General features: G+C 38.9%; 1 protein-coding gene across 1 annotated transcript in view; it reads left to right on the top strand.

The window, feature by feature from the left end:
* Positions 1 to 6,978: 6,978 nt before the first annotated feature.
* pth1r (parathyroid hormone 1 receptor) overlaps positions 6,979 to 18,592 on the top strand; it is a 47,737-nt gene continuing 36,123 nt past the window's right edge. Inside the window, exon 1 of the mRNA XM_028594294.1 lies at positions 6,979 to 7,047. Coding sequence (XP_028450095.1) covers positions 6,979 to 7,047 — 69 coding nt within the window. The remainder of the gene's footprint in view (positions 7,048 to 18,592) is intronic.

The raw sequence follows: 18,592 nt of genomic DNA, 5'->3' as shown, positions 1-18,592 counted from the left end.
CTGCAGTGAAACTTGTGTAACGTTCTACGACATCCTTTGCAAGCACCCTTGTTTGGGTTTGATCAGGTTGATGATAACAAAATGTGACATTTAATGACATGATGTATACTTCACCAGGTGGCAAAATGTCTGGCTTTCAAAGCCCTCGTTGAAAAACCAACCACTGTTTGATTTTGTATCAATACCAAGTCACAGTACAATGTGTCATAGGTTTCTCAATTGTGTGTAGCGGTCAGTCAAAGTCATTAGTTACCTCATGCTCCCTTTTCGTTCTAAGCCGTATTGATCAAAGTTGCTTTAATAGCTATAGACGTGAAGGTGGAAAATGAGGTTTGTAATGATAATACCTCAGCAGCATGAATGTGTAACCCATGTTCAGGGTGTTGATGACGGAGTTTCTTTAACCAGATTTGTTCCTTTTCTCTATTTCTGTGCTATACTTTTGGGAGACCTGAGTGGGTGAGCTGTCAAGACAATAAGAGTTGCTTCAGAGCAGATGAGCTGACACTGATCCAACTGGAAATAGAGTTCTCTGGAGGATTTCACCAATTCTTTTGAGACAAAGGAAGAGAATTGATTGTATTGTGTATGTGATGAGTATATTGTCTTCAAACCACGACTAAAGTAAATGGAAATGATTAAATTTGGGGCAACAGTGATGGTCATGTGAATTGTATGTCTGCATGTAAAGCTCTCACAATTGAACAAGTGGTGGTGAACATGTGGGTGGAAAAGTTAAATAAATGTCCATATGGAAAAGATCAAACTGAAAGTATAAATAGAACTCTTCATACGTGCTACATAAAACTACAAGTATAGTGAAAAAAAAATCACACATGTAAACCATCATGTGTCCAACACATATGCTTTGAATGTATATGTGGGTTTTTACACAATTTTTGGGAAATGCGTCACACAGATATAGGATTTCAGTGTCCCCATTCCTACATTCTTGTAGGATACATTATATTGCTTGCTTCTTTGGAAGTGAAAATGTGAAGGAAATTGTTTATCTGATTTTGTATTAAAAAAAAAACACTAGAGAAAGCTCATTGGCCAAGATGGAAAAAAAACTGCCAATGAAAAGCCAGTTATTGTTTCAGGAAGAAATCTGTGGTAGGAAAAAATGAACCAGTATAACAATAAGATGAAGTGATAAAAAAAACAATTTCATGTCAATGTAATATTTGATAGATTTGCAGTCTCAAGGGCCAGACCTGTCCAACGTCCTGCATGATTGCACATTTCTCACTTCCCTGAGAACAAATTAACATCTAACTCCTTTCATTTAACATATGACATACATGCATCTACACATTGACTTACTATTGAGTAGTACTCAAGGTTACGATGGCAGCTTGCCAAGCTTTTTCCAATGAAATTACATAATTTTATATAGCCTACTTAGTTGCCTCTTACACCCCTAAACATGTTTAGAATTTGTCTCATGTTAATATGCTCTTATCTGTTTTGTTGCCTGCAATTGATGACATTTGCCAAGCAATTTGGATACTTACACATCCTTCCAGATGGATGGCAAGATAGTGAGGATACATAATGGGGGTGGCTGCAGGGAGAGGTCACAGGGTACCATAACCAGGGATAGTGGTATGGAGACAAAGTAACAGGCTTAAAGGCACATTTAACCTTTCAGAGAAAACATTTCAAAAATAAAAGCTTGTCCTGTATTTTTTGAGGAGAGATGGAGAAGGAGAGACCCTGCCAGATTAGAAATAGACTGGAGATTATGCATATGTCATGAACACAGTTTCAGCTGTTAATCTTCTGCAGCTTATTTTGAGTTCCCCATTGAGAAGCAGTAGGGTGCAATCTTTCTGTATGGTGGATGAGCAAATGTATGATTACACAGGTCTGTTTATGACAGCTTTCATGTTGTTCGTTGTCTCTCACGCCATGAATATTGTATTCCTGGTGGGAAAGAAGCCTGGGCTGATTAAGCTTGATGATATTGTTAGGGTAATAACATGACCTCGGAAAGATGAATGCACAGAATTTAAAAAAGGAAGGAAGAAGGGGAAGTGGAAAAAGGCAAATCTTTAAATATTCTGAGTACTATACAAACACATGTTCATGCACAAGTTTGTGAAACAGGTACTGAATGTTTGTTACGAGTAAAAAAAAAAAAAACTTGTTATGGTTTCATTTTTGCTTCAATCTTTGATTTACTAAGCAAAGCAACACAGCAACAGATTGACATCAAGTACACATTAAGGTGCCATGGACCCCAGGTTTCTCCCACTCGGTGTCTCTATGTTTCAAGCACACATGTATTTAGTAAAATTAATCATAGGCACAATATAAACCTAAAAAACAGATTTTAACTCTGGGCTCCCTCCATTAGACAGGTCCTCAAGATAAGGTATTGATGCTGGGGTTTAAAAAGCTTTCAAACTACATCTCATGGTCTTCCACAGCACATGGAGTTTGCTCAGCAATCTCTATGCACTGAGGAAGACCATGAGGGAAAAAAGCTGGAAAGTGGATCTTGTGTTGAGATTTTGTGTTTGTTGTTTTGTTGTGTCAAACTATTGTTTCCAAGGTCAAGGTAGCACTTCACTTTAAGTCCCCGTTTAGTGATTTTTAATCAGTATGTGGGCATTTAATAATAATAATAATAATAATAATAATAATAATAATAGGTTTATAACACACTATAAGGAAGTTGAAAACAGCTGTGTTTTAGTTGATTGTCATTCATTATCTCTTTATACACTGGCCTCTATTTGGGCGAGGAGTTATAGTTGTTGACAAATACATTGATATTCACTCACATCTGCTTCAAACTACATTATAGTGTCTTATAAAACATGTATTCCATGTTCATATAAGCCATACTGCTGGTGAATGTTAAATAGGGATACTTTGCTATTAATATTTAAGTACACAATGGGTGGACATAAGGCCGCACAGCTGCACAATGAGCGCAGGCAAGTTAAAATTTTATTTGGTGACACTGTCAACAACATGATATTCCACATGACAATAAATGACATTTTGCAGTTGCTTTGTGCCAAATTTGCACTCTGTGTGTGGCAGTGACATATGGCAGTGAGTGACTTTATTGCTGAAATATCTTTCTCTCCACTGGATAATGCATATGCTCTGTGTTCTCTCAGACCTGTTGCTCAGATCACAACAGCAGTGCATCACTACGTGTCAACGGTGAAAGCTTTTACACAAAAGCTATTTTCAGTGTGTCTTTGTTTGCTGCTTGGTGTGTGCTGTTACAAACAGCAAAGCCTGTGCAGTAATTACTGAATTGTGCAGTTATTCTGCTATTATAGCTATGGCCCTGCATGGTTTAATAGATGGAACATTTCACTCAGTTGGCCACAGTTAAGTGCTTGTTCACTATTGAGATCACACATGCATAAAACTGCATTTTACTCTCAGCTGTTAAAGTATAATGGAGCTAGTGTAGCCACTGATTTTACACAATCGTATTTTAGCATTGTATTGTCAATATGTGCAGAATTCATTAAGAGCATGTTTTTGTGTTTTCGTTTGAGAAAAAGGCATTTTATATTCAAACAGTCAGACATCTTCACACTTGAGTTGGCCTGAAGAGGACATCACACTGACCACTGGCCTCGGAGCAGCAGGTAGTAAAACTTTCGGAATCAGAAAGGCCACATTTTCAATGGGAACCTTAACACTACTAGCCTCGTGAGACCGTCCTGATCTCGCGAGCTCCAGTTTTCCACTCGCAGATCAGTCTGGCATCTTGAGATAGAGAAAATTTGGAGCTGTTTGCCAAACGACCGGGCCAATCAGTGTTGGTTTTGAGGCGGGTTTAGGTGGTGATAGACAGATGGTTTATCCAATCAGCTAACCAGTATTTTCAGCCAGCGGTAGCCCTAATTCTTTTAGCTGCTCGCTAATGCTTTTTTCTCTTGGATCCTTCATTTGGAATATGGACTGGGAACCTGAAAGGGTGCCTTTTATTCGTAAATTCTCGTTGCACAAACGGCAAATATCCTTTACCGACATGTTGCTTGCTTGCTGAGCTAACGAGCTATACTTTGCCTGCAGCAGCAGGGGCTTGTGGTTGTATTTTCATACGCTTCGTTGATCTGATTGGTTGATTTGGCCCGTCTATCACCAACATAGGTGATAGACAGAGGGTTTATCCAATCAGCTAACCAGTATTTTCGGCCCTTCCCAAAAGTTCTCCAACGGAAAGTTCCCAGATGGATATGCTGAGCAAATGCAAAGCAATCCATCTGGCGGAGTCAGGTTATAATACTACTAGCTTTACAGAATATAAAGGGCAAACCATTTACCACTGGAGAAGGACAGATCAGCTCAAAAAACTAATTTAACATTGTTTCATCAACTTGATACTTTTGGAATTGATGGAGAAAAAGTACCAATACACCATTACAAGTAAAAGTCATGCATTTAAATTCTTACTTAAGTAAAAGTACAGAAGTATTATCAGCAAAATGTCAAAAAGTATTGGTTCTGCAGTCAATTGTCCCCTGTGACTGATCTATATTTGACATTATTACATTGTTACTAATGCTGAATTTTACTGTTGACTGGCTTGTCAAAGTGTAGCTTGTTTTGTTTTTGTAAGGTAGTTTAGTTAAATGGTGAAGTGGGATCAGGCCCCTGCAAAGGGTCCCAAGATAAATCTGATGGGTCATGCATGACATGATTACTGTAATAGGAGAGGAGAAAAACTTTTATCTAATTTTAGTTTCACCTCTTTGGGCTAAAACAGTTATCTAAATTAAACTAAGTAGAGAGGAGAAATCACTTTTGGTGGAACTGCTAACATCTCATATACACGAAAGTAGCACACACGCACACACACACGCACACACGCATGCGCACACACAAACACACACACACATTTGCACATGTGTGTGAGCCCCCCTACAGGTGCATGTGAAGACTAATAGGGAGTTAGATCTCTCTGGGGAATTGACCCCAAACAATAGTAACATCCCTGTGTATGATTACAACTTTTCTTTGTCAGTAAATGACTTATTGGTGAAGAACATATGTGTGTGTGTGTGTGTGTGTGTGTATATATATATATATATATATATATATATATATATATATATATATATATATATATATATATATATATATATATATATATATATATATATATATATGCAGTATATACTTCATGAATAGCCCATTAAACATGCTATATTTCCTTATTTTGTGTAATAACAAAGCTGGTTGTTTTTACTTTTCTCAATACTTTTCAACATACTGCAATGAAGTCAGAAGAAAAGATAATTTGGTTTGAGGTAAAAAAAAAAAAAAAAAAAAAAAGGTTGCTCTTGCAATTATTATTACTGTATACCCATACAGCAGTTGGTCTGTGGGAAACAATAAGTAAAGCCAATGTCAATGTAACAGGAGTTAAATAAAACAGGTCATCATCAGAAGTGTCAAACATGAAAAAAGCATGAAGTAGATTGCTTTTATTGCCCAGAGACACACTCAACACTGTATGCCAAACCATCCGCTGTTCAATTTCCAAACTTGAGAAATGTGTTAGATGCTCTTGAAGCCTTAATGTAAATTACACCAAAGCAGCAGATGGTGCCTGAGATAAAACCGGATTTTTTTCTGCATTATGTCTCGGTAATCCAATCCTACTAGATGCAACTTTTGAGAGACTGCAGGGGGAAAAAGTGGTTTGGCAAAGGCCCTGCGATCTGTTGAATGTAGAGTTTGTTTGAGGGGTGAGAAAATATGTCATTTCGGAGTCGTGGTTTATTCCAACGTAAGAGAGTGCGCACCAATGAGAGTCTGTTACGCTCCACCCTACCTGCCTCCTTTCCGCCCCCCCTTTTCCATCCACATACTCACTACTGAACACGACCTGCCTCCTGCCACATCTGGAGACGCTTCCTAACACGAGAAACTTCAACTTTTGCGTTTACTCTGAGCAGAAACACTCAGGCGTTTGCGAACTGTCAATCCGTCAGGGATAATTTAGCTTTCTCGTGATATCGTAAGTAGATTCTTGAAGCCAAGTTGGCGTTTCTCTCTTTCTCTGAGCTTTTTTACATCACCATTGCTAAACAGAGCCCGTTTGGGAGTTTCATACATTCAGTTGCTGTGTGAACTGCCACGCTAGATTGTGTTATAATTAGAACGCGGTTTCTGGGAATAACATTAAAAAGACACATGTTGTGCTTTCATGAGTAAAAAAGAAGGAAATGGAACCGCAGCAGTGCGTTGATTAAGTTGATTCACGCAAACAAATCTATGAAGGGTTTTTAATTTATCGCTTTGCTCTGCACAAGATTATTATTATTATTTTATATTTTTATTTTTTATCGTTAAATGTTTAAAGTAAACCCTGTCTGAGACCACAGCTGCTGCTTCACTGCCGCCTGCACGATATTAGCCTACATGACTGCGTTGATGGTGACATGAGTCAGAGGGAATCAAATTGTGAAATTCAACAGCGACTTGTGATGGAGTGATACCTTTCTGTCTTATTTGTGTGATCTAACATTTTGGAAGAGAGAACTGGAATAAGCCATAAGGCGCAAAGCTCCATACTGAAGTGTTTAAGTTATAGTCTGAGGGGAAATTTAAAAGACCTAAAAATACAGCGTTGGTTTCTTCCCTACAAAGAATCATTTGAACTTCCCACCGCAGAGCGAGAGCGACATAAATACTTCTGACATGTGGATGTAATTTCAGAAGAGGAAAAAAGACAGATGCAGAGAAATAAAGAGAGCGGGCTGAGCCTGAGCATATAGATTATAGGAAATTAAATCGAGGGCAGAGCGAGGCGATTACAGAGTTATGATTTCACAAGCCGCCACAAGCATCGATAGGCCAGATGGAGTGAAAAAGCACAACGCGTTCCACTTTGAAGAGAGTTAAGTAGATTAAATTATTTCATCTGAGCATCATCAGTGCCTGTTTGAGCCCCGCAAGGACTTTTGGAGGTAGAGTTGCCTCAGGTCAAGGATGGGATCCGCTCTGCTGCTCCACAATCTGGACTTTCTTCTCATCTCACTACTCAGCGGTTTCTGCCTGGTAAGTCATTTTATATGTAGCCTCCCATGTAATAATCAAAATGTTATTTTAATGTTGCGTTTGTGGACTCCAGTGGTGCACACATCACTGACAGCATTTTAGAGAGCAGGTAGAAGAGCAGCTGTTATTGCAGCAGTTCATATGTCATAGTTTAGCATTATAAAATGTTGGAGAAAATGTAATGCCAAATACATTTTTAATCAGAATGCATGTTGATCATATCTGCAAAATTTACTCCCAGCTTTTGCATTTCTACAAAATCTGCTCACTGCATCTCTTGCAAATCATGATCAAGGTAACATGTGTTTGAGTTTAAGGAAAGATGTTGACCTCCAGAATGAAAAACAGACAGAAGTCAAAAGCTTTGTACCCACATCACCTCCTCACCTCTAATGTTCTCTGTGCATCACACTTCTTCTGTTGCCAGAGAATACAGGCTGAATTGTATGTGAGCTTAAACTATTGGAGACACCTTCAGGGATTAATAAAGTTACCTTGACCTTGACACACACATATTGACATACTGGATTGGTCTGATGGGTTTGATTGGGCTCTTAACAACATGCTGCTGTGATTAGTGATTACACACATGTTCCATTAAATGCATCTTCCCACAGTTACAACAGCACTTTGTTTGTGTTAAGCAGTGGATGGTAACCTAGCTCCTGTAATAGGCAGGGCATTGTGTTTACTACAGATTGTTTCAAGGTCTCACCTGACTGAATTGAAACAATTCTTGCAGTCACAATGGGAGTACATTTTTCATTCACAACTCCAGTAGCACCTAAACAATTTCACAGCTGTAAGGATTTACTTTTTTCTCCACAATGTGATTTACAATTGCGCTCTCAAATATTGCCATAGCTGTATCCAGAGGGCCTGCTGCGCACACACACACACACACACACACACACACACACACACACACACACACACACACACACACACACACACACTGTGCAGGCAGAGCAGTGCACCAAGTTGGTTCTGTGTGTTTTGGCTAAGGCTGTTGTGCATTCAACAGGCAGTTCGCCCAGGCTCTGAGGTACAGTGCATTTTCCCAGTGATGTGGTCCATCACTGTACCGCAGTGGACCTCTAGGCTCATTGGTTTAGATGGCAGAGGAAAACAATTATAACATTGCTATGTATTTATAGCTGATTCAACATTCAGTCGTTAAAAGGCTCTGTCTGTGCATGATGTTTACCCGTTTTTAAGTTTAGTGTTTGCTTAGTCTTCCCCACAAAAAGTATTTTTTTTCCAAACTGTGACCAAACGTTACATAGATTTCACTGAAAGCCAAAGCTGAGAGTGGAAAGTCTGTGTCTCTGTTTAAAGAAAGAATACATTTTAAATTGAGACATACATTTGTCAGACTACAGGTCTGCGCCACTTTCCAGAGACTCATCATATCAATGATGATATCCTGGTATCATAAGTACAAATATTCACCACTACAACACTATGAACTGGTTGGGGCCATACGTGTTATCCAACATTTTTATCTGAAGGAAATTGACTGATACAAGAACAGATAAGGTATCTCTCCATTGTGTTTTACACCTCAGCAGGCATGCCTGCAGTGGCAGCTCACAGACAAGCACTACCTCACAGAGTCTTTGTTCACTGTGACTGGCTGCCTCGCTTACACAGTTATTGCATTTATTAAGGGAGAGTACTGCTTTCTAGAACCTAGTGAGCATTTAATTTCTCCCTCATGACTGTGTTTTCCTCCATTATGACTTGCTTGTGTCTGAAGGACAACAGCTGTATCTGTATCTACCTGCCATAGCCAAACATTATATCAGCACTGTGAACCCTGTGATGTTTTGTAGTGCACAAGGCAGTTTTGACTAGTTTGACTAGATGTGGAAAATATAAGACTTTAAGCTCAGAACTTTTTTCGCAGAGAAAGAGTGGCTTGGTTCCTCAATGTGACTGAAATTTCTAGATTAAGTAGTTTAATCCATGCTGTGTTCAACCTGAATACTTTAAATCACAGGATCACTGTAGTCCACAGTTTCTTCAAAATACATGTAAATGGAGAGAAATGTATCATAAAATCGCCTTTGCCCCGAGTTTATCATTTAATTCAATTCAATTCAATTCAATTTTATTTTAGTATCAAATCATAACAGAGTTATCTCGAGACACTTTACAGATAGAGTAGGTCTAGACCACACTCTATAATTTACAAAGCCCCAACAATTACAGTAATTCCCTCAAGAGCAAGCATTAGCAGTCGGCTATTGCGACAGTGGCAAGGAAAAACTCCCTTTTAGGAAGAAACCTCGGCAGACCCAGACTCTTGGTAGGCGGTGTCTGACGGGGCCGGTTGGGGGTGTGATGGCGATAATAGTCGCATTAAAGATAGTGGAACAGTGACTTTGAAGGTAGTCGTTGTAGTTCATGTCACAGCAGGACGTTGCGGGATGAAACGTGGCGCTGCAGAGCATGGGTGGGTGCAGCAGACGCAGCAGGACGCGGCCGGGCGTTGAAGGGAATCGCAGAGCTATAAGAAACATAAGGACTCTGGGGAGTAAACTCCCCAGAGCTAGGTTAGTAACAAGCAGTTCTGGGACAGGATGCATACAAAAGGAAACAAATGAAAACATTGATGAGAGGCTGTACTGGCCTGCCTCCCTCTACTCTCACTATATTATTGATTATATGATCAATAAATCTGATGACTATGAAGAGAAGCAGGTGGGCCGGGTTAGGTGGACGCTGCAACTCCTCACTTCTTAAAAGCCTTTTATAGTTGGTAGTCCTAAAACAAACACATACTGCTCCTTGAAATAACGTTTCAGAGTAGCTTTATCCATTTCAAATTACCCTCAATGGAACTTCACAACACAGATTAGAGTGTGGGATAATCTCATCTCAGTCTGTCTCTGGTAATTAGGGGCAGCAGATTACTTCTCACTAATTCATGTGAACTGCTGGTACATTTGTGAAACAGGCTTAATATTGAAATGTATTTTTGCATGGCCCTTTAACTGATCTCTAGTATGACTTATGACATTTTTTCCACTTTTGTCTGGGTTTTTAAGTGTGTATCTGAAGGAGCATGCAAGGAAGCATCTCTCTAAATCTAGTTTATTTTAATTATACTTAATCTGCAGTGTCATGCAGAGTTATTTACCATAAATGTTCCTGAATAAGAGATGATGCAGCTGACCCTACTCTGTAAGATGATATTTTCCTTTATTGTCTCTCTATGTAGGCTAAACGTATTGCTGCAACATTCATACATTAATTTAATACATTTTATACACTCAAATACTTAAGAGATTTTTTTATAATTATAAGATTTTTATAAAAAATCATTTAACTCAATGGGACGGATGTAATGTAAATTATTCTTTTTTGCTTTTATTTTGCATATTGTAGTTTTGTAAATAGTAAATTAGTGGTGTGATAATGCTGCCACAATTATTGTAATACACATTTTTTCCACATTGCCCACCCTTAACTGCAATGTCTCATTATCTTTCAAGCAGTCGAACAATAGTTGAGTTGATTTCCACTTTAATGTAAAACAACGATTCATTACCATTTGAAAAACAGTTGATGCCTCTTCACGAAATTACAGCTGTAATTTACTTTTACTTTACTTTTAAGTTTATTTGAATAGGGACAAGTATGTTACATAAGCTCATGTTACATACTACAACATTTTAGCCAAAGCTAATTGTCAATGTCCGTTCCTAGTAATGAAAGTAAAACTCTTCCTATGATTGCCTCTTTGGTTGTAAAGGGAATCTATTATGTTTTTCCGTATTTTCTGTCATATCTATAATGTTACAATGTCAGATTTTCATGTTAAATGTAGCCAAAGCTTCAAATAATGAGGTAAATGTATTTCAGAGAAATCCCTGTGAGCAAAAACCTCAGATTTCCCCATTTTCTGAATGCTCTGCTTTCAAAAAACGTTTTTTTCTACTCTAGTTTTGTGTCACGTAATTTGGAGCTGGGTTGCTATGATTGGTCGTCTCCTCCAGGCAGGCTATTGAAGCGTTTTTTAGGCTAACGTTACTGCAGTATTTATTGCCACAAGTACTGTAGCTATATGCCAACGCCAGATAAACTGTGATCTTAGCTACCAATGTTGTTCATTTCTCCCGATTTTGGGTCACATTACTGCTGAAAGGTATACGTTTGGATAGTATTTGGTTTAAAAGCCTTTATCTTATTTTTGACGGTAGAAAGTGCTGCTATATTCTATTACTGTCCACTGCTAAGTTCATATGTAAATCCATTTTCCACTTGGTCCAATGAATGGCTTTTCCTTGAGGTCCCTCATAGTTGGACTGAGCTTGGCAAGACTGCTTTCTCGTTTGCCGCTCCACATTCCTGGATTGCGGCATGCACAAAGCACCTTACAATTGGTCTCTCCCCCATCTATCAGTCAGTTTAAGGCTTTGATTCTTGTGTCTGTTTTACCTGATTGGTTTATAATCCTTTATTTGCGTTTTCCACGACACAAAGTCCTACTGTATACTCCGTTGAAGCCACCGACTCTACAGAGACCTTTAAAAGGAATTGGTTTCAATTTTGTCTTTGAATTTTTCTCTTGTGAAACCCCGTCTGACACCAGCTGTTTGACAATATACTTTTGATGTTTTCATTCATTTACTCAGGGAGTTCAAACAGTTTGGACGTGGTCTTGATCTTGATTCCCTCTCTTATTAGTCCCCTTTAAGACACAGAGGGACATCAAAGCCCTGCTAGGACCAATTTGCTCATCTCAGTGTACGTTTCTTTCAACTGGACAATTATGAATGGAAAAACTGACCACCAGATATACAATATGTTTTTTTCTGCATTCCAAGGTTTTATGATGATGATTATTAGGGGTCCAAGCCCGAGGGGGCTGGGAACCGGCATATGCAAGGCAACGTAGTTCCCAGTACCAGTGGAGATGGGAACCCTATTGAAACCGCTCAGAATTTTTTTTTATTCTTCCTTCGGTTAAAGTTGGACTGCAGCCTACACCATACAAGGTATGCAAAGGAAACTTTCAGGGGTGATAGAGAGTGTGACGTGCAACTGGGAAAGGAAAAATTACTCACCGGACCGTCATGATAAACATTTTTGAAAAGAATGTTGATGGCACCAGCAGGTGTTGCTATAAAAATCTGAATATGTTTTGCCCTAAATCTTGTGATATAGGCCACACCCATTTCTGCCTAGACAGTTTTTATGCAAAATTGCAATATATGTAAACAAAATTGTATATAAATGCAAACCCTACTTTTGCAAACTCCTCCTAGACCATGAGTCCAATGTGCACAAATATTTGCATGTAGACTCTTTGGACCTTCATGATAAAAACAATTTAAAAGAATTTTGATAATCCAAAAATTGTGCAAGTTATAGGTACAGACAAGCACAACCTCACAGAGTCTTTGTTCACTGTGACTGGCTGCCTCGCTTACACAGTTATTGCATTTATTAAGGGGAAGCACTGTTTTCTGGAACCTTAGTGAGCATTTAATTTCTCTCTCATGACTGCGTTTTCCTCCATTATGACTTGCTTGTGTCTGAAGGACTAGAGCTGTATCTGTATCTACCTGCCATAGCCAGGTACAACTTCCTGTACGTTACAGTCAAAACAGGCAGTGTTGCGTATCTTGACACCGGTATTCCAATTAACACGGAACTTAGCTCCACTGAGGCTCTGTGTGAAATTTGGCATCAATCAGCCATTAGATGGCGCTGTTTTCATTTTCTTTTTTTTTTCACGGTATATGCGAAACCTACTTTTTGTAACTCCTCCCAGAGCGTGAGTCCTAGCTGCATTAGTTGTGTCCTTTTATGCTTGGCTCAATCTCCACTGGGCTTTGCGAGCATCACAAAGGATTTTATCGTTCTGACATTGGTCACTTTCACAGTAAGTTGACTGTCAATTTACCAATCAGTGCACACTGCCCCACTGCTCACAAAAAACAATGAAACAACTACAAGAAAGCCCCCAGTCTTAACAGTTTATTTTCTTACTTCATCTAGTTAATTTAACTTTAACAGCTGAGGATCCGTGGAGCAGATTGCTTATTGATCTCTCGCATGGCAGGAAGCTACCAAGGCCAGGCCAAGGAAGGATGGGCCAGCTGGCCATGTGAATCCATCAAAATTCACAACAGAATATTAACAGACAAAATACTCATTGAAGATAGAGCATGTGGGCTCAGCATCGTTTATAAGAGCTTTTCTGGGATGCATGCAATTTAAAACTAATGATGCCTTATTTTGGGAAGGTTATCTACGTATGTCCAGAGGGGATCAAGTAAAACATTAATTGTAAACTGGATTTTTAGTGACTTTCAGCTTCCTTGGATATGTGTATAGTTCCTATGTATTGTAGTAGGCTTCGCCCCATTGTTTCTACTGAATTCTTGCCTATTGCCTAACATTACTTTGGTTTGATAGCTGTCACACTGGTCAGCTTCACAGACAAAACAGCAGTGAGCTTGAAACTAGCCCCAAGGTAGTTGTGACATATTTGTAAGTTGGTTAATTTGACTTTGATACTAATCCTTCAGGCGGGAAACGGATGAAAGATTTTTTTATAATAGCTTTAATTAGGCAAGGAGTTAATGGTTTTCATCTAACAGGGATTATCCACTGTCTTTCCAAAGTGTAGGGCCCTGATACTGATGAGAATATCTGGTTGTTTGGAGAAATGTAATAATGTTTATTGTGTGCGCTTCACTGTCTGGGCAAATAAAATGTTTTCAACATTTTCATTTGAATGAAAAGTTGAATTAAATTAAAAACTATTGGGCTGGTAGGGGAAGGTAGCAACGCGTTCTCATGAACGAGTTCGAAGATATCAGAAAATGTCAGTCTCTTTGCATATAGCCTGTTCATTTGTGGTGGCTCTACATCTATGACAGCAGAATCTTGTTGGATCCACTTAAGACTGTTCTCTCCATCACAACATTATGGGACTGCTATTGTGCACAAAAAAACTATTTCAAAGTAAGATAAAGAGGCAGTTTGGTTAGCCATCACTGATGCTGTCCCTACCGATCATTATCTTTTACCAAGTTTTCAACTGTGCAACAAGTGTGTTGCCCCTGGCCATGAAAACACCAAACATGAGTCACCCTGTGTGCCCTCACTTCCCTGATTTCTAAAAAACTGAGCCTGAAATGCTATAATCCACCAGTTTACTATGCTTCCGTGTCTACTTTTACTTCAGTTTCACACATTTCACACATGTGAATATGACAGTAGAGACAACTGAAATTACTACTTTAGCCGGTGGCCGTACAGCAATATGATATAATACAGTATAGTTAGCTAGTAAGGCTTTGCAATAATTTCACATTATTCTTTATTGACCTTTAGCCCAATTATACATTGTCATGTTATGATCTTTTCATATTATCATTCTACACATTTCTGTTGTCTTAATAAGGGGTTTTCAAAGTCTGAGAGCAGTGAGACTGAACCAAAAAAACTGTGAAAGTGTGTGTCACCAAAAGAATGAGCTGAAAGATGCTAAAACACTTCTATATCTGAAGGGAACTGCAAAGTCAGCTAATAATTATTTGTGAGTTTGTCAGTAAGATCACCTCTTTTCGCATTACACATTGTCATTTGATCCATTGTTAAGATTAAGTGTGTGTGAAGTGATTAGTGCAGCTTTAGAGCTTTGCTTTACACATATGAGACGTTTGATCACAGGTAGTCTTACAAAAATGCTCTGGCTTTTTTGTTTGAATTTCTTTAAACCAATTTTTTTAAACCAATCTTAACCGTCCTGGGCGGGACTAGGCACGGTGCCCTTGCAAAATAGATAGCAGAGAAAGCAGAAGGGGAGGGACATCCGGTGTGTCAGGCTTTATCCCAGCAATGTACATTTGTTGAGCCAGAATAGATCTCAGGTAATGTAGAACAGTTGTTTTAAACACAAGTTTGATTATTTAATATGTGATCTTAGACATTGCCATATTGTGACAGTTTGTGAACATTAGTTCATGTCTGTGTGTACACTGACCTAATAAGCATTGGTTGCCTATCATAGAAACTTTGATAATGTATTTCTTTCTTTTTACTTTTTCCCAACATTATGAAAAGGCTAAAATTTAAGTTAGTAATCATAGATCCCTGATACTCATCTCATTGATACCATTTTGTGGCAATTATCATTCCCACTCTCATGCTAAAGCAGACAGCATGCCAGTTGCATGTTGTAATTCCAGTTTGGACTGGTGTTAGTGGGTTCACAGTGGGTTATTGCCCTGTTGGACTGTTGGAATGTTGGATTGTTGTTGAATTGTTTGGTATCCGTCCTGCAGGCTGCCTGTATCTGTATGTTCTGTTCTTATTGTCTAACATGTAGAAAAAGACTACACCCCATTGTAATATCAGGTAGTGGCAATCTACTGATTGTAGGATTTTATAACAAGTTGCTAAAAGTATCACATCAACCAAACACTTCACAACAATCACAACCCTCTTAAAAATGCTGACAGCAATTACAATACTTCTTGTAGGCCGCCACATGTGTTTTAACTCTTACAAAGCACTACTTATGATAACATGATTTATCCTACTGGTCTTTCTTGGGTTTGTGTTCTTGGTATATATAAAAACTTTTATTCACTGAATTGTCATACTTGGTGTGGAAAATGACCCTGAAACAATATACATTTAACAATCCCTAAAATCTGGATGTAAATGAACAGTTAATGTTAATGTTACGGGTGACAACAGGTCAGGAAAGCTTTTGAAGTTGTGTTTGAGGTATAGTTAAGGATAGTGCCACAGAGCTTGCGGCTCCGTGGAGACAGTCCACAGACACTTGCACTCGCTTCTCGAGGGAAATGTCACATCTTTGAGTCCCTGAAACACACCAAAAAATAACCCATTTTGAGAGTAGCATGTAATTTCTTGTGAAGGACTATGGTGAAATGGATATCAGCAGTAGTTTATGAAGCTGAAGGATTTGAGAGGGAGTATTCTGTAAAGTGCACAGATGGTATGTATACCCACATTGGTTAAAATGTAATTTCTCCATTCAAATGAGATTATGTGGTTGGCATATTCGAGACATCCTGTTTTGCAATTTAGTTTTACAGCACGTAATGTGGATTTAAGCAGCATGGAGGTGTAAACTCTGTATCAGCTGCTGTACATGGCTTGTCGCTGTAGATTGTGAGTCACTCGCTGTCGTCACTGGTCAGTTAACATGTTTGCCTGAATTTTCCTGGGATCAGCATGGGATTCAGCTCACAGAGGCAACTTGTAGTGGGGATATACTCTTCACACACATATCATTATGCTCTGTATTTCACTACAGAGCTTTACAGTAGCTGAGAGGATTCCTGAGATAACTGCAGAATAATCTAATTTCTTGAACTTTCGCTTAGAATCACATACATCTTGTGCCATGGTTATCTTTTTTGTATTGACTGACACATTGCTCTGTTTTTAGAGGGCCTGTGAGTCAGACTCATAACGTGTGCGTTAATAGGACAGTCTTCAGTTTCCCCAGCATGGTAAGGTTACACCATGGCTGTGTTTGACTCAGGAAAGGGCTTGTTTTCTTGACTTACCGTGACCTCTGCTTTTTTTTCTTAGCTTTTCCACTTGAAAAATGGTTGAGTATGTGTAACTCAATGCCACTTTTACACCTCACTGAAAAAGTTACACTTCTAACAGATATTTTAATTATGTGCCTCTGCCCTATGAACCTCAGCATTCATGCAGATCTGCAATTTGGCTGTTTACTCAATGAGTTTGAGTTATTAGCAACATAATCTTTTTTCCTTTTTTGTATGGTGATAATATATGTAATGATGCATTTAAATCGGCTTCTTAGTGCTCAGTGATCCTGTGAATTATCATCTTCGAAAGCTGTTAAGTAGTAGTTTGACAAAGATCAGTGAAGGCAAGGGAGGCAATATTTAATGAGGCAATAGATGCTTTAGTAAACTACATTGACATTTTCTCCCCTATTACTATTTTTCTCACTGTGAAGTACGGCTGCACAGATCCAACTTTCTCAGTCCCGATACCTGGGCTTTGGGCATCCAAGTACTAATCCGATACCAGTGTTTAATTAGTGGGATGTATACCTCACTGTGTGGTAGTGACTAGGATATTATTTTGTGTAAGGCAACATCATTACAAGGTGCACCTGAATGCACCCCGAGTTTACGAGCAGCACCTGAACGCACCATGAAGTCCCATGCCACGCTGTGTCTTCTGTGTGTTGTTGTCTTTTTCTTCTGATTCGGGCAAGTAGGCTGGGGTGGAGAGAAAAAAAACACAATATTAACATAGAATGGAATTAAAACAGATCAATTGTAACTAATAATATCTAGCTATTTGAGTCAGTATGGTCCAATTTCCGATATCAGTAAGTTATCAGATTGGTGCATCCCTACTGTGTCTTTGATAAGGTGGTCTGGCTTCTCTCTTACTCACTCAGTGTTGAGCATGTCCAACATGTCAATATTGTTTTCACTTAAGCATTGCACTAAGAAATTGTTGGAATAGCATTTTCTTATAGCTAAACAAGTCTAAAAGTCAGGGTCACACTGATTGATTGCCAGACCTATGAGTTTGTTTCCTACAGTATGTGGTCCTTTTTCATCAGTTACCTGCTGTATCAATATTGTGGCACAGACTTCCTTGCAGGCAATATGCTTGGAATCCCGAAGTACCTCAGTTGAGTTGACATGTGAAAATTCTCAGCTATGTAGAGGCCTTTGCCATTGAACCACGGTTCTGTTCAGCCCTGCCCCCACTGTTGGTAAAGGGATTGAGTTACAAATATACAGAAGCTCCCAGACTCATTCTACTCTCCTAAATGCAACATGAATTGAGTTTGTAGACAATTACAAGTCAATTCCCCCAATTATCAAGAGCAGGAAGAGTAGGATTTCACACATCTGATCCAGTTGTTTACGTGAGTTGGAAGCCGCTCAAATCTTGGACAGGAATACTCCCCTGGCACATGGCTCATGGCTGAAAGGAGGCCAGATTTCTTAAAGGACCTTTATTAGTTTCATTGCAAAACTCTGGGGCTTATGGGTTTGTAAGTATCCAGTTTACAGCTCAAGATATTCCAGCAATAAGTAAGAAATCCTCACATGGCAGCACAGGGGAAGTCTCAGCCAATTTATATTCAAATAACACTGCAAAGTTTGGCTGAACTTTTCTGCGTATAGAGCTCCATGGCATTTAACACATGAGCCAATGAGAGCACAAACTCAGAATGCAGTTGCAAAGTTAGAGTTTGAATCATCGCAGATCTGAAGTGCTGCGTATGAATATACTTTTAAGGAAAGGAAGGAATTGAATTAATCTGTGGGACTGACATTTGCAAGTGTAATGTTAATTGTGCATCGAAGGCCAGACAGATGATTAATTCCGAGTGTTATTGCAAATGTTTTTGCATGAGTTCTTCCTCCAACATTAGAAGATATTGCTCATCGGTCGAAGTTCTCCATGTTTTTCCCTGGTAGACTGGTGACGTGTGTTTTGGGACAGACTCTAACCAACCCTGTGGCCCTAAATGTTCAGT

The sequence above is a fragment of the Perca flavescens genome, chromosome 12 (assembly GCF_004354835.1).
Source record: "Perca flavescens isolate YP-PL-M2 chromosome 12, PFLA_1.0, whole genome shotgun sequence".
NCBI lineage: Eukaryota > Metazoa > Chordata > Actinopteri > Perciformes > Percidae > Perca > Perca flavescens.
The sequence above is the reverse complement of the archived record's forward strand: the minus strand, read 5'-3'. Positions and strand labels throughout refer to the sequence as shown.